General features: G+C 34.0%; 6 protein-coding genes across 13 annotated transcripts in view; 3 read left to right on the top strand and 3 right to left on the bottom strand.

Moving 5' to 3' along the window:
* The window catches only part of LOC100185878 (small acidic protein), a 2,265-nt gene extending 510 nt beyond the window's left edge, over window positions 1–1,755 (top strand). The window contains exons 1-4 of one of the 2 annotated variants that reach the window (XM_002131401.5): window positions 323–452; window positions 653–730; window positions 842–1,003; window positions 1,472–1,755. In XM_002131401.5, the coding sequence (XP_002131437.1) occupies window positions 423–452; window positions 653–730; window positions 842–1,003; window positions 1,472–1,663 (462 nt within the window). In that variant the 5' untranslated portion in view covers window positions 323–422 and the 3' untranslated portion in view covers window positions 1,664–1,755. Of the gene's footprint in view, window positions 1–322; window positions 453–652; window positions 731–841; window positions 1,004–1,471 lie in introns of those variants that run through there. The other variant, XM_009859240.3, reaches the window with a different exon arrangement.
* Window positions 1,254–7,399, bottom strand: rbj (Ras-associated protein Rap1). Of its 3 annotated transcripts, XM_009859204.3 has the most exons (9): window positions 7,198–7,399; window positions 6,980–7,061; window positions 6,110–6,232; window positions 5,071–5,153; window positions 4,266–4,366; window positions 4,078–4,211; window positions 3,587–3,706; window positions 3,364–3,524; window positions 1,254–2,164 (listed from the first exon to the last, which is right to left on the bottom strand). In XM_009859204.3, exons 3-9 carry the CDS (start codon window positions 6,182–6,184, stop codon window positions 2,035–2,037), a joined length of 804 nt encoding a protein of 267 aa, XP_009857506.1. In that variant the 5' UTR covers window positions 6,185–6,232; window positions 6,980–7,061; window positions 7,198–7,399; the 3' UTR covers window positions 1,254–2,034. The 3 variants fall into 3 exon arrangements, with proteins under 3 accessions (XP_009857506.1, XP_026695399.1, NP_001041451.1); XM_026839598.1 differs by lacking the exons at window positions 6,110–6,232; window positions 6,980–7,061; window positions 7,198–7,399 and adding an exon at window positions 5,678–5,810; NM_001047986.1 differs by lacking the exons at window positions 6,980–7,061; window positions 7,198–7,399 and having other exon boundaries at window positions 2,035–2,164; window positions 6,110–6,184.
* Window positions 5,305–8,587, top strand: LOC100176475 (39S ribosomal protein L44, mitochondrial). Of its 2 annotated transcripts, none has more exons than XM_018817393.2 (3): window positions 5,305–5,315; window positions 6,969–7,375; window positions 7,798–8,587. In XM_018817393.2, the coding sequence occupies exons 2-3, from the start codon at window positions 7,110–7,112 to the stop codon at window positions 8,552–8,554; spliced, it is 1,023 nt and encodes a 340-aa protein (XP_018672938.1). In that variant the 5' UTR covers window positions 5,305–5,315; window positions 6,969–7,109; the 3' UTR covers window positions 8,555–8,587. The 2 variants fall into 2 exon arrangements, with proteins under 2 accessions (XP_018672938.1, XP_002131410.1); XM_002131374.5 differs by lacking the exon at window positions 5,305–5,315 and adding an exon at window positions 6,513–6,663.
* Window positions 8,459–10,077, bottom strand: LOC100183508 (MRG/MORF4L-binding protein-like). The gene is made up of 4 exons (XM_002131469.5): window positions 9,914–10,077; window positions 9,288–9,409; window positions 9,108–9,228; window positions 8,459–8,805 (listed from the first exon to the last, which is right to left on the bottom strand). Exons 1-4 carry the CDS (start codon window positions 10,005–10,007, stop codon window positions 8,696–8,698), a joined length of 447 nt encoding a protein of 148 aa, XP_002131505.1. The 5' UTR covers window positions 10,008–10,077; the 3' UTR covers window positions 8,459–8,695.
* A 470-nt stretch (window positions 10,078–10,547) lies between these two features.
* On the top strand, window positions 10,548–12,913 carry LOC100178835 (cell growth-regulating nucleolar protein-like). Its single transcript, XM_002131531.5, has 7 exons — window positions 10,548–10,761; window positions 10,824–10,941; window positions 11,449–11,556; window positions 11,616–11,721; window positions 11,964–12,137; window positions 12,232–12,326; window positions 12,385–12,913. Exons 1-7 carry the CDS (start codon window positions 10,640–10,642, stop codon window positions 12,514–12,516), a joined length of 855 nt encoding a protein of 284 aa, XP_002131567.1. The 5' UTR covers window positions 10,548–10,639; the 3' UTR covers window positions 12,517–12,913.
* Window positions 12,427–13,878, bottom strand: part of LOC100176519 (transmembrane and TPR repeat-containing protein 3) — a 6,936-nt gene continuing 5,484 nt past the window's right edge. For 3 of the 4 annotated variants that reach the window (XM_026840892.1, XM_018817385.2, XM_026840893.1), the window contains 3 exons: window positions 13,337–13,488; window positions 12,944–13,071; window positions 12,427–12,869 (listed from right to left, as the gene is read on the bottom strand). In XM_026840892.1, coding sequence (XP_026696693.1) covers window positions 12,567–12,869; window positions 12,944–13,071; window positions 13,337–13,488 — 583 coding nt within the window. In that variant the 3' untranslated portion in view covers window positions 12,427–12,566. The remainder of the gene's footprint in view (window positions 12,870–12,943; window positions 13,072–13,336; window positions 13,489–13,878) is intronic. The other variant, XM_018817386.2, reaches the window with a different exon arrangement.

The following is a 13,878-nucleotide window of genomic DNA, read 5'->3' as shown; positions in this document are numbered from 1 at the left end:
GGCTCTGGTCCAACCCATTGTTACGTAAAACACAAATTGAACGGCAATTTGGGTCCAAAATAACACAGTAGGTATAGGGAAAATGTATGTTTTTCGGTAAATTACAGAAAAACTTGGGCCTAAAAACAAATTTAAAGGTTGAAAAATATGAAAAACATGTGTTATTTGTTTTCTGTGTCAAAAAAAGTCAAAAATTAGAATTAGAAGCGGTTGATTTGCGACATTTTAGTCATTTAATGCTGCTAAATTTATACATTTTTTCTAAAAAATCTCTGGTCCAAACCAAAGCAGTAAAGCCATAGATATCATATGCACAATCGCGAGAGAACACAAGAAAAAAGAAGTCAAACCCCGACGTTGATTTCGGACTACATTCTAATTCTATCTGCTTTCAGCCAGGTTAACAATTCGGGCGATACGGCATGAGTAGCGTCACTGCAACAGCTAAAGAAGTATGTTTTACATTGTTTAGTTTTGCATTTGTAGCTTTAAATCTTAAAACGCGGATTTCTTCAGTAGATTTAATTCTATAGCTATTAGCGGTATAATCTCAATTTGATGAGCAAAAAAGTCTTATTAAGAAAATACTTACCACCCTTAGTGTCAGTCCCTATACCATTCAGAACGATGTGTAAAAAATATTTTTATCTAGAATGCTGACACTGATGAGACTTCAAAAGATGTAAAATTTAATCAGCAGAAGTTATTGCGTTTACTTGGAGGTGAAAAGGTAAAGATTTGTCAATTGTAAATTTGTAATAACTAACATAGTAGGTTGAGATAAGGTGATCCTTTTATTATTTTTTGTCATCCTATTTTGACCACACTTTTATTACAATAGAGCAAAAATGCAAAAGCTGCATCGCAGTGGATATCAAAGTCCCGAACACATGAAGATGGTAAAACTCTAAATGATGGTTTGGAAGAACAATATAAAAATTCTCTTAATCATAAGTTAACTGGAAAGGCCCGAAGACATGTTGGTCTTGGATTTGAAAGCAATGTAAGTTTTATATTATTATTTGCTGGGCGGTAACCACATCTGCCTCAGACCCAGAGGTAGTTGTTTCTGCTACCGTTGTGGACGTGCACTTAACGGCAATTGCTCCAACCCAGTAGTCCTTAATAGGTTGTCTTCCACCAATTACATTAGCGAGTAATGAGTATCGGGTGAATGCATTTAAAAGACATGGATAATAAAACTGCTTTTTAAATCATGGACTTGGGGTTCCCCATATCAATTCAAGATATTCTAAAGTGGGGAGGGCACATGCGGTATTTAATGCACGCAATATCTCTCAATTGAAGCTTGTACACAAACTAATTGTCGGACACAGAATTTATAGTAATAGTTTCATTACTTTATTTTAGTGCAGAAAGTTTAAAAAGTAAAGTATTATTAATAACCTTGTAAAAACACTGTTATACAAAATTTTTCTTAACACAGAGTTACCATATATTCTGTTTACAGCAGGAAGAAACTTCCAGTAGTAGTGCACATGCAAGAAGTAGAAGTCGGTCTCCAATTCGACAAAACATTAACAAACCTCAAAAACTTGAAACTGACCAAGTTACAACAGAATCCAAAAGTAACCCCACAGCCACAACAATTAATAAAAATAAATTTTACATGCAGTTTAAAAAATCTGAAAGTGGTCAGTGATTTACAAAAATGGTGTGTTTTATACTTCTTATTTGCTAAATATCTTTTTGTAACCGAAAAAAATGATTACCAAAAAATCGTATTGGATGATGTATGGTTTGGTTGCCACATGTAAGCAGTATACATGGAGATGGAAACCAGTTATCTGATGGAACTGATAACATGCTTCTGTGATATGGAAAGAGTAGTTTAATACTTTATTATACTTTACAGCTATAAAAAAAACACAAGGTAAATGATACTTAAAAAAAGTTTAGTTTGTAAATATGCCTCACAGTTACGATTTAAGCACCCATATTTTGGTTATGAACTAACCAATGTACAATACAACCATAGTAAAAAAATATGTTAAAATCTAAAATGTATACAAATCATTTGTTTCTTAACAAAGCTGTCCTTGCATTTACAAGAGTCTTGAATGCATCCTCACTCCCTGGGGCCACATTTTTATCTGGATGCAGAATCACCGCCAACTTCCTGTATGCCTTGTTTATGTCATCCCTGCATAAAATTAAAGTAATTAAATGTAACATATTTAAACATGCAACAGTCGTTATGATAGGGGTGTCCTGCATCATACAACCCAGATCTTCTGTGAGCTTTCAAGTTACCACGTATGTAACTTTGTGTGTGATTGTTTATTCATTATGGCCAACAATTTAGACACCCATTGGTGACCACTGAGTTGCAGCCATTACCAGTAAGTGTCTTACTAAAAGACACTTACACCCATAATGTTAGCGACTGCGAGCCTTGAATACATACCCCCTGGATTAGAAGCAGATACACCAACCACAGCGCCAAACATATTGGTGTTTTTTTGTTTTAAACATCCTATACTTGCTTAAAGGTTAGTGACTCTATAGGTTATAGTTTCTGTGACTATTTTCCCATGTGGCTAAATTTAGACAACATCATAAAAGACCACTGGCTTGAATTAGCCTAGGGATGCACATTACAGAATAATTAGGTATTCTAGGATATCGTAGAAAATTTTATTTCAAACCTAGGATCTCGAACCTTTTTTTATTTATAGAGAAAAATAAATTTACCCCTATAAATCAGTTTATTGACCCTTCAATAGTAGTAGCCTTATTGGATCATGAGCTATAAAATGATTCAAAAATGTACCACTGGGTGATTTTTGGGTTAGATGATTGGTTGTCGAATTTTTCGCATTTAACACCATACATTTATATACCATCAGATAATAGTACAAAAATGCCAAGTCTGTAACTCGGTATGAAACCAATACTGCCAAGCTAAAATGTATAGCAACCTTTGAAAACACGTTGCCAGACGTTTTTCTCTTGAAAGTCTCTCAAATAAAAGGATAATTTTTTTCAAAGTTATGACTTTTCTAAAATTGTTGCAATACTTCAAAAGATGAGGTATGATGACGACATTAAACAGAATCCCATAATTAGATTCGAAGACTAAGGATTTGAATCTCACGGATTTAAAATTCTGTATTATGCATCCCTAGTCTTGCCTCAGTAAATGCCCACAGTTGTAGCAGTGCCATAACTCAACATGTAGCCTATCTTAAGGTACGTATTATTCATATAATGAACTTCATTGGCAGATGTAAATTATGTAATATTGGTATTTATTTAAAAATACTGAAAACTGATATTTTTATTTGACTATATGGTTTAAATAAAACATTTACTTTGCATTTTTAAGATTATTAAAAATACCTTGTTGCACTGTGGTGCAAACCCAACTTCTCATAATTATCTCTTCCGCTCTTGATTCTTAATATTGCATCAGCTTGCTCCTTTGTAAATCCAAGGTTGGTGTTTACTTTAATTGGCCGTCCACCATTTTCCGATACTTCAACCAATGTGGAAAACAGAGCCTGGATTGAAAAAATAAAATACCAGCAACACGGTACTTTTTCTTATGCCATAAAATACATACCTGGAACAATTCGGTAATCCCATCCCCGGTTGCTGCTGAAGTTTCAAAATATTTAAAACCTTTTTCTTCTGCCCAAAGTTGAGCTTCTAGTGTTTCTACCATACGCTTACCCTTGTCAATCTGTTTAATTGGACAGTTCAGTAAGCAAGCGCATCAATTCTTATTATTGTATCTTTGTTTAACAAAGATTAAATAATAAATGGAGCATCTGTTTCATACTATCATACACCTTGTGCCTGCTTATGAGTTACATATGTATGTAATTTGGTGTGACTAATTTTTGAAAAATTTTATTTTTAAAATTTGTATTAGATTATGCAGCTCAGTTTACATTTAAAATGTAATATGTATTAAGATGTGTGTTACTTTGCCACAAAGGTGCATTAGCAATAGCAAATAAACAAAAAAATCCAATAAAAGAAGATATGGACAACGATGAATCACTGCAGTTGACACTGTAACTCTCAGAAACATTAAATTCAAAATCTTACCTTGTTGGCACAAACAAAAAAAACAATGTTGTCCATTTTGTTGTTTCTTCCCATTTCTTGTTTCATTTCAAGCAACCATGACTCTAACGTTTCATAACTGTTTCGATCACAAACATCAAACACCAATAAGGCAGCTACAAATTAAAATAAATACATAAAAATAAACAAGAATTGAAACAACTAAATACCTTGAGCATCTCTGTAAAATTCATTTCTAACTTCATAAAAATAAGGATGGCCTGCCATATCGAAGATGTTAACTTTAACTTCCTTGTCTTTCACTGAAACCCTGTGTTATTTAAAATATTGGATAAACTAATGATTGTTCATTGAGGTAGAAAATGTACACAAGCCAAAAAACAAGGTATCTTATGTCCGTTCGGTGGTGCAACATATTTTTTAAACATTTTTTGTCTATTCTGTGATGAAATGTTTGTACTTATAGTAAGTGGATAACTGGATAATCATATTTATTTTTGAATTCGCAATAAAACTGATTAGGCTAAATGTGTTTTACGAATTGTTTCTCGTTATTTAAATGTATTTTTACTGTTTTTTTAGTATCAGATTTTATTCCCTAACTGCTAACTTGTGTTAAAGTATACAAAAGACTTCAAAATGAACTTGTTGAGTGGAACTCTAATCAGGAAATGTCAAAGCAGTAAATTTGCGTAAACACAGTCTAATTAACCGTTAGGCCACTTATCCGCCATATACCACCAAACAGGGTTTATGATGTTAGTAGAGTAAATTTATAATAAATGTTCTTATTAATGATATATAGGCCAACTCCACCAGCGTAACCTGTATTGTACTGTAGGATTCTTTACTAGTGCCATTATTTTTAGTATTTTATTAACTTGTTTTATATATATTAACACTTTGCAGTGTTTTTGCTGCTTCCCAAAATTTAAAATATAACAAATTACCGTCACCTGTTGTTGCTGTTAAAAAGGATGTTTACTTATTCCCATAGCCGCATCTAAAACTTACTTTGTAACACCGTAGTCAATGCCAATTGTTGGAAGGTACTTGCTTACAAATCTTCTTTCACAATATCGCTTTATAATGCAACTCTGATATAAAAAAACATTAAATTTTTATAAATCATTTGGTAGTATCTTACTGCTTACTGGTAATCCTTTAGCTTTGCAAAAAACTTGGGAATTCGTGTTAAATTAACTTTTTAAAAATGAGAAAACTTGCTTTGTTTCTGTAATTCATGTGATTTGCATAAGGTGAACAGTTTATGTCGTCACAATATGGATATGTGACATATTATACTTTGTATATAATTGCATTTACAAGTTTTTGACGCAATATTCTTAACTTTGTTCAATTCATGACGTTTCGCCTGAGAAATAAGGTGATGTAGCAATTTTACGTATTTTCAGTTAATTTTTGCCGCGCACACCTACTTTTTTACCAGTGAGTAACGGTTGGACCTAAGGAACATTTTCAGACCAAAAATTGCACTGGTCACCAGCTAAAACATTACCATGTTACTTAAAAATTCAAAGATCATAGTGTAACACAAAAAGGAGCAACATGGGCCGTTATATTTTTTCCAAAATGTGCAGCTTCAAAATTTTCCACTTACACTATTATTGTTAGCAGATTGCATGTGACCGCTGGTATTATATGCGGTCACTTGGTTTGAATGTTGAAACATTTACCGCACTTGAAAAAAAACAATGAAACTGTGAATTCGTGTTTAATTTTAATAAAATTTTGTTCTTTACTTTGTCTGAAAATGAGTTTTGTAGTCTGTAATAAATGTACATATATAATAGTTTGAAAATAATATTAGAACCTTCACGGGTAGACCATCCGTCTCATGCTTTGAATTATGGTACAGTACATCTACTCTAAGTCAAAAAATTGGGTGCATCTAGCTGAACATTTCAAGGTGCACATTTTGCTGCACATTGAGCGAAAAACTAATGCGATGATAATAATTACAACATAGTTGCCCAATCTGTAACTGTAACAGGGTTTCTCTAGTGCATCATAAACTAAAACAATTACTTACCTTCCCCACTTCAGCATTTCCCATGCTAATTATCTTCACCCTCATTCTTTTCTGTTGGCTTTTGCGGTGACTCATGTTTATTTCGTCTACAGGCTTAGCATTGTAGGGTGACGGGTAGACTCTCTATAGTAGAGTTATAGTTAGTTGAGCACGAAATAGCAATATTGAATATTTTTCCCCAAACAATTGTTGGGCACGTACTGATTAACTATAGATATCTAAACAGAACTGTTTTCGATTGGGTTTCGTCGTTACAATATCGATACTTTTACATAATCTTCATGGTCAAAGCGCAATGTAAATATATAATAATAATTTGAATATTTTAATTCAAACCCAATAATAAAAAATAGATGAAATGTTTTTTTTACCGCTTGGTGAGCTTAAAGCTAAAACACCATCTTCATTCATACAGCTATGCTTAAAATTCAGACGCTTGCCGCTACACTGTCAATTAGCTCGTGTTTTTATTGGAAGTTTAAACCCATGTGCATCCATGTCTAAAGCTGAACCGTGTCTACCATTTGCTTGCAAAATTCAAGATTGTTTGCAGAGTAAGTTAATTTGTGTTAAATGTTCGTTCGTTCATATATTTATATCTGGAAATCTTATAAATACAAAGGTTGTGATTGTTTTGGAGATTTGATCTAGAATATAGATGGTCACTGGTGAAAAATAAGTAAATAACAATGTCATTTGTTGTTCTTGATACGAGAATATATTTGCTGTACTCATTTTGCACTGCAATCTAAAAAATTTTTGGCCTATGTTTAAATGTGATTAATATCAATATTGAACGAAAAATATGTATACAACACATACACCTAACAAGTAATAAACGGTAACATTTTTATTTTAGGAAATAATTACCAGGAGGGTAGGTGTTCAGCGGCTATTGAGGCTTTAATGAACTGTTGTCAAAGATATTTTCACGTAAAACAAGTTTGTTGCTCTGGATTTGAAAAGAAACTTGAGAAAAAAAAAAAAACTTTAGATTAAAATGTGGGGCATATGTTTATCTGCCATTTTAAAAAGAGGAAATGTTGGTAGTTTAATAAAACAGAGAGTACACCCCCGAAATTATTCACCTGTGCCTGGAAATCCAGCCATTAAACCCGTCAATCCATCTGCTGTAATGCCACCACGGTGGATGAAGCATTACTACCTTGCCTTGGAAAGAAAAGAGGAAATAGAAGGACCAGATCCACCATTACCAAGATCTTCTAAACCAAACTGGAATATTACAGCAGAGCTAACAGCATTTAAGTAAGCTTACATGTTTCATTCTTACTTTCTGTAGTTCTAAAATATATGTTTCAACCTTCAAACGGTATATATTTAACAATGTACACTAGTTTTTTTACTATATAAGTAAAGAAGACTATTACTTCAAAACACATATTATTTGGTCATAACATAATTAGCACGTTTACATGGCCTAACAAAAAAACTCTCATATAAGGCTGAGCCTAAAAAGAAACATTTATTGCCCAAACTTGGCCTGCCTTTACATGTTTTGTTTTTTTAAAGTGACAGCAAATGTTTGCCATTTTACTGAAAAAATAGCGATTTGCCAATTTTTGCCCAACATACAGGCTGAATGTACCTGCCTTCCATAAATTACTTTTCAATATTATTTTTCGCATGACATGCAAGAATGATTAACCATGCATTTGTATAATATTTAGAAATCGACTTGACATTGAAGTTCCAAATGAACTACTCGTTTCAGCTTTAACAGAGCCTTTGTTTAATGAACCTTCAACAGAAGATACTGGTTACAGCAAATTACTAAAAGATGGTTCAAAGTTTGTGGAAGAATTTGTTTCACATTATGTCAAAGAGGCGTTTCCATTCCTAACAAGTGAAGGTCGAAGTTCAATATGTGATTTCTTGTTACTAGATTCCAACATTGCATATTTAGCATTAAACCTGGGTTACAATGATTTACTACAGCTAACTGGATTGAGGTCGTCAGAAAAGGTTCTTGCTGAATCGCTTGTGGCAAGCATAGAAGCAATAAATCTCAGTGAAGGGCCTGTTGCTGCTGCTAAATTCATATTAAACTTTTTGGTTCCACAGTTGGTGGGAAAAGATATCATAGATGACATCTGGAAACCTTCCAATCCAATGGCTTTGTTGACCGAAAGTTTCAAAATAAGTGGCAAACCAGCTCCACAGGCAAGATTAATTCAACAATGTGGAGTAAACACTGTAACACCAATATATTACGTTGGACTGTTTTCTGGTAAAGATTTAATTGCAAAGTCTGGAGCGGAGAGCATTGTACTTGCTGAGACTGATGCTGCTAAACTTGCATTAAAACATATTTACCATGTCCATACATTATCTAAATCGCCACCAATGGGAAACCTACTTAACCAAGATTTCTTAAACAAACTATTCTATCCTTTAATTGATAACAAAACTGCATTGAGTTCATGATTGTGTACAATACAAAAACTCGTGTTTAGCAAATGGTTTTCTGACTTCCAACTTTATAGCATTAGAACAGTTGACCATTTTGTTCAAGTTAAACTGGAGCAAATTACCAAAAGTCCTTTTCCTCTATACTTTATATTACAATCATCTTCTTCTTTTACCAACACTTGGACTGGATGGGCTTGAAGTATTTGACAAAGTTTGTCGCGTTCTTTTGCGATTTGTCTTGCTTCTATGGGTAACAAGTGGCACACCTACAATATTCAACACATAAGGTGGTATTATGATCTTTTAAATAACCAAAGTTAGTCAGTCAGTGTTGCTATGGCCTATGGGTCTATGGCTATGCTTACGTGTTTGTTAGTTTCTTGTTTTTTATTTAGTTTAGGTATTTTTAGGTTTGGACACTAAATTTAACTCTGTGCACAAACTAATACAGAAGTTCGATCAAAATAATGTACCAAATATGTTTTAATCAGGCTAAGAATTACTCTAAATTAGTTTGTGACTAGTTAACTCGGTAGACAAAAATACAGCTGGGTATATAAATTCTTACCTTCATCATCTTGATTTACTTCTTCAATCGATTTTCCATTATTTTTTTTATAGTTAATAATTGAGGGGGGAAGCTTGAATTCTTTTTGTATATTTTTAAATGGAGACACCTCCGATTCATCCTACATAAACCAAATGTACTTAAAATTCGGAACATTGAACTTGAATTGCTATTACTTACCAAAACTTTAAGATTATACATAGTTGATAAATGTTGCCATAACTGATCGCTTGACACAGTTTGACCAATTGATTGACAAAACTTTTTATGTATACACATCATATGGAAATGCTTGTTAATGCCTGGATTATTAACATAATTTTTGACTTAGTAAAAATTAAATAAATGAAAAAATGAAAAGAAAGGCAAAGTCGGGACAATATTAAATTGAGGAAAGGAGGGAAACAATGGTTACTAAAAGGGGAAAAAAAATTGCTTAGACCTTATGGGCAAAAGGAAACTATTTTTTACTTCAAATAAAGAGAAGGGATGGATGGAAGGAAATGTTAAAGGACAGATTAATCCAACTAAGGGGGAGGGAAAACTGATCCCTCAGTCCCTGGTCCATTTAATAAGTGCATGTCCGCTATGTTCACAATATTAACTACATAGCGGACATAGTAAACTAAATATTATGGACATAGCGGATGTGCACTAATTAAAGGGACCGAAAGTCCCTCCGCTTATTGTTGGTAAAAAATAGTTTCCCTCCATCTTTCGACTTCTTCTACCATTGCGTGACTGAGTTAATTTAATTTAAAACATCATATAATTTAACAAATAATTTGTAAGGAGCAAAGACTAACCAATTGGTTTTTGTCCTCTCATTGCATAAAACAGGCAAACTTCAGTTTCTGAGTTCCAATTAATTCTTGGTTGTGATTGGTATCCTGTTTCCATGTTATTTTAAGGTCAGTTTAATAACAACGCTGCTTGTTTTTGTACGGTGTTTAGTACATATACATAGTGCACATCACAATAATATAAAATATGGTTAGAAACGAAACCAAAAAATGCTACCGCCATTGTGGACGTATGTGTCCTTGGGTACGGGGTGTAAACACAGAACATCCGTGTTATAACGACTGTTGTTTTCCCGCAATACGAGGATAAAACCAGACATTTACTTTTCCCCTGCCGTGCAAACTCCTATTGGCCGTTTGGCATTGGCTAGCTCTGCACATTGGGATACACACAGACATACGCAATTTTTTTAGCATTCTGGTGATACATATAGCGTTATTAGTTAAATAAGCAGCTGGCAGTGTGTGATCAGACCATAGTACTCTAAAACAGTTTAGAGTACTATGATCAGACTATACTAAACTTTGAATATTGTTTGACTTTGATCACTCTAGCTTGATCATAGCAAAGAAGGCTATCGTAGTATTCTTTGATCATAGTAGATACCGCCAAAGCGAGAGAGCAAAGAAAAAAGCACTATCCATCGCTCATGTTACATGTATGCCAAAGCAAGCTGAAATAAATTTTGACGGTGAGCATTTTGTACTCGAGTTGTTTTGAAATCGGCTATGGTGTTTTTTACTTGCAACGGTTGCGGTGAATCTTTAAAGAAAAACAAAGTTGATAGACATGCATATTCATGTCGGAACTGTGAATATTTAACGTGCATTGACTGCTCAAAAGATTTTTGGTAAGAAAGCTTTAGCCACATGGCATTTCGTTTTGGATTTTCTCATGCTTCATGTAAAACAGGGGCGACGACTACATCAACCACACCTCTTGTATAACTGAAGATGAGAAATATTCTGCTTCTGGATTTGTTGCAAAACCAAATAAAGGAGAAGTTAAACAGCAGGAGTGGATTAAAAAGGTAAAATAAATTTACTGCATTCAAGCAATATTTTTTTTTTAAATCGTATAAAGCTTGGGGGCATTGAATTAGAAACTGTATAACCAGTCAAGTTTCAAGATATACAAAGCCTAACAAGGCCTATACAGGAGCCCACTTCGTTTGGGTATAACTATAGCCGATGAATCGTACAATACAGCCGCGCCGTGGCATAGCGCGCCTGCCTGTAACCCAGAGGATAATGGGTTCAAGGCTTGACGCTGCTACCATTGTGGCCATGTGTGTCCTTGGGCAAAACACTTAAAAGCAATTGCTCCAACTTAGTGGTCACTAATGGACAACCCCCAAGTTGTCAGCCATACATAAAAAATCTCCCAAAAAATAATGACCCACAAAGTAACGTACATGGTAACTCGTAAGCTGGCACGAGGTGTATGAACATCTGTGTTGTAACGACTGTGGTTTTGGACTAGTATTGAATTTATATTATCCTTCATTTGTTTTTGTTAATATCAAAATCTATTCCAGATCACCTGTGCTGCTGCGACTCTGACGAATCAAAACAGTGAAGTAAAGAAGATCTTGGATCAACTCCTTAACTATGAGAATATACCAAGAAAAAGAGGAAAGTTTTTGGTAGGTTGTGAACTGCAACAATTTTCCTTGAGACAGAATTAACAAAAAAAATTTGACAGAATTTCCTTGGAAACAGTTTAAGGATACGAAATCCATCAATCTCAGAAGAGGTTTGGAATATTTTTTCAGCTGTAAAAACTTCAAATGAAACACCTCCTGCAACAAGTAATTTTTATCAGATGAAAATAAAAATGAATTTAGTAATAGGTTCCTAATACTAGAACAGAAATTGAACATTTCCCTAGGTTAATTCGATTGTTTTTCTATTCATAACTTAGTTTTTGCTAGCTTCATTTGGATCAAAAATTATTTTTCAAAACAGCAAAATTACTAGTAATTTTTAATGCTATTAAGTACTCATAGCAATATTTGATTTGGTACCTACACAAAATTCTTTGATGCAAAAGATAAACGAGAAAACAACCCTTTACCTACCTGTGACAACCAAGATGCGAAGAAAAAAACAATTAAACGAAAACGTGACGAGGCGAATCCTAAGTTTAAAAAGTCAAAGAAACAAAAACTTGAAGTTGTGGATGAAGGATCACAAGTCAACTGTGTTAATGCAGATGGGAATGAAGGTAAACAGTTAAAACAAAACCGTTGTTAAATGTGCCCTATTAATCCCCCTTCCTCAACCTTACTATAGTATATAATATCATACATGATTAACAGTCCCCAATAAAAAGTTTCCTTGGAACAAAGCAATTCGTACGTGTTTGAAAGCTCAAGAAGACCGGCAACTATCAATAAAAAGGTTAAAGAAAAAGGTATTTGCCCAACATGTGTATTTTGTTTACATACATCCTTAATGTTTTTTATGTGCAGGTACTAAGAGAGTACCAAGCTTTCAAAGAAGATGCCTCCAAGTCAGAAAATGAACTGAATGTTTTATTTGAAAAGAAAATTAAAAAGAATCCTAAGTTGTTTGTAAACAAAAATAAAGTTAAACTTTTGTAAAAAAATTGTGGCTTGCAGAAAAGTAGTAAATGGATTCAGACAAATATTGATTATAGTAAAGCTTCAAGCTCATCAAGCTTTTTCATTGCTTTAGTTTTCACGTTATCTACTTCATTTTTCTTACTAGGTGGTGTTGATTGACACTTCTTTTCTTTCATTAATTGTGCCTTATTGTTTAACATTTGTAACTTCTTTATGGCTTTTGAAGCCTCTGTCAGTTTTTTGTCAATATTCCGATCATCCTTGTTTGATTGTTCAAGTTTATCGATAATCTTCTTGGCTTCAAAAGACAAAGACTTTGGTTTGCTTGCAGCAACATAAACAATATCTTCTTCTAATACTTTTGTTTCTCTCTGTGAATGCAATAGTTAAAATAAAATAAATTTAATGGGGAACTGAAGTTGAGTTATTTAAAAAGAAATCTAACTCCCACCTGTGTTGGTTCTTCTTTCACTTTAATTTGATCAACTTTAAATCCACGACCTTCAACTTCTCTTCTCTCTTGTAACTTCTTTTCATTCAATGCAAGTTGCCTCCGAACAAATGCAAGGTTTTCTACAATTTTATAATTCAAATATGTTTAAGCTGTTTTTCACCGTATGTATAGTAATGTGGGGCAAGATGAGATACTGTAAGCATCCACCGTTTTCAACAATTAACATCGCTGTTTTAGTATCGCAGGACTACCGTTACATAGTTCAATCTCTGTTTAGTTTCAAATGTCACAAGAAAAGATAATGTCTCGTTTTACCCCATTCTGCCATATATAAGGAAATGTGAATGTGGATTCATTCCTGGCAGCAAGAGTTTATATATGTACCTGATATATATGTCTCATGTGGGGACAGTTGAAGAACATCTCTTAAACAGTTTTCAGCTTCTTTAAGTTTTGTCTGTTGAACCAAAGTAACACAAAAATTGTGCCAGCCTTGAACGTTGGATGGATCTTCTTTCATCACATTCTTAAAAGCTCTATAAAGCAATTGGGCTTAAAATACAAACTCCATTGAATGAATGTAACTTGTGTACCCATACGTGGCAGGGCAAATACAGTTAAAACAAGTGTTGCTTACAATTTGTCACTAATTAGTGACCACTGGGTTGGAGCAATTGCAGTTAAGTGTCTTGCACTCTTGCCCAAGGGCCGAAGCCTTGAACCCATAACCTCTGGGTGAGAGCAATTGTAGCTACTATTGTGGGCTTTTGCATCTTGGGAAAGACAACCTTAACACTTCAACCCAGCCGTCCGGCGCGGTGGCATAGTGGTTAGCGCGCCTGCCTGTAACCCAGAGGTAATGGGTTCAAGGCTCGATGCTGCTACCATTGTGGGCGTATGTGTCCTTGAGCAAGACACTTAACGAC

The sequence above is a fragment of the Ciona intestinalis genome, chromosome 2 (assembly GCF_000224145.3).
Source record: "Ciona intestinalis chromosome 2, KH, whole genome shotgun sequence".
Lineage (NCBI taxonomy): Eukaryota > Metazoa > Chordata > Ascidiacea > Phlebobranchia > Cionidae > Ciona > Ciona intestinalis.
This window is presented reverse-complemented; position numbering and strand designations above follow the sequence as displayed.

Excerpts from the sequence above, each read along its gene's own strand:
- LOC100176475 (XM_018817393.2), top strand. The coding sequence starts at position 7,110 with ATGTGGGGCATATGTTTATCTGCCATTTTAAAAAGAGGAAATGTTGGT. Across the intron at positions 7,376-7,797 it reads GCAGAGCTAACAGCATTTAA|AAATCGACTTGACATTGAAG; the intron begins GTAAGCTTACAT and ends TATAATATTTAG.
- LOC100183508 (XM_002131469.5), bottom strand. The coding sequence starts at position 10,007 with ATGGAAACAGGATACCAATCACAACCAAGAATTAATTGGAACTCAGAA. Across the intron at positions 9,410-9,913 it reads GAGAGGACAAAAACCAATTG|GCATTAACAAGCATTTCCAT; the intron begins GTTAGTCTTTGC and ends TTAATAATCCAG. Across the intron at positions 8,806-9,107 it reads AGTAAATCAAGATGATGAAG|GTGTGCCACTTGTTACCCAT; the intron begins GTAAGAATTTAT and ends TGAATATTGTAG.
- rbj (XM_009859204.3), bottom strand. The coding sequence starts at position 6,184 with ATGAGTCACCGCAAAAGCCAACAGAAAAGAATGAGGGTGAAGATAATT. Across the intron at positions 4,367-5,070 it reads ATTGACTACGGTGTTACAAA|GGTTTCAGTGAAAGACAAGG; the intron begins GTAAGTTTTAGA and ends TAAATAACACAG. Across the intron at positions 4,212-4,265 it reads ATTTTACAGAGATGCTCAAG|CTGCCTTATTGGTGTTTGAT; the intron begins GTATTTAGTTGT and ends TTTAATTTGTAG.
- LOC100178835 (XM_002131531.5), top strand. The coding sequence starts at position 10,640 with ATGGTGTTTTTTACTTGCAACGGTTGCGGTGAATCTTTAAAGAAAAAC. Across the intron at positions 10,942-11,448 it reads AGCAGGAGTGGATTAAAAAG|ATCACCTGTGCTGCTGCGAC; the intron begins GTAAAATAAATT and ends AATCTATTCCAG. Across the intron at positions 12,138-12,231 it reads TAATGCAGATGGGAATGAAG|TCCCCAATAAAAAGTTTCCT; the intron begins GTAAACAGTTAA and ends CATGATTAACAG.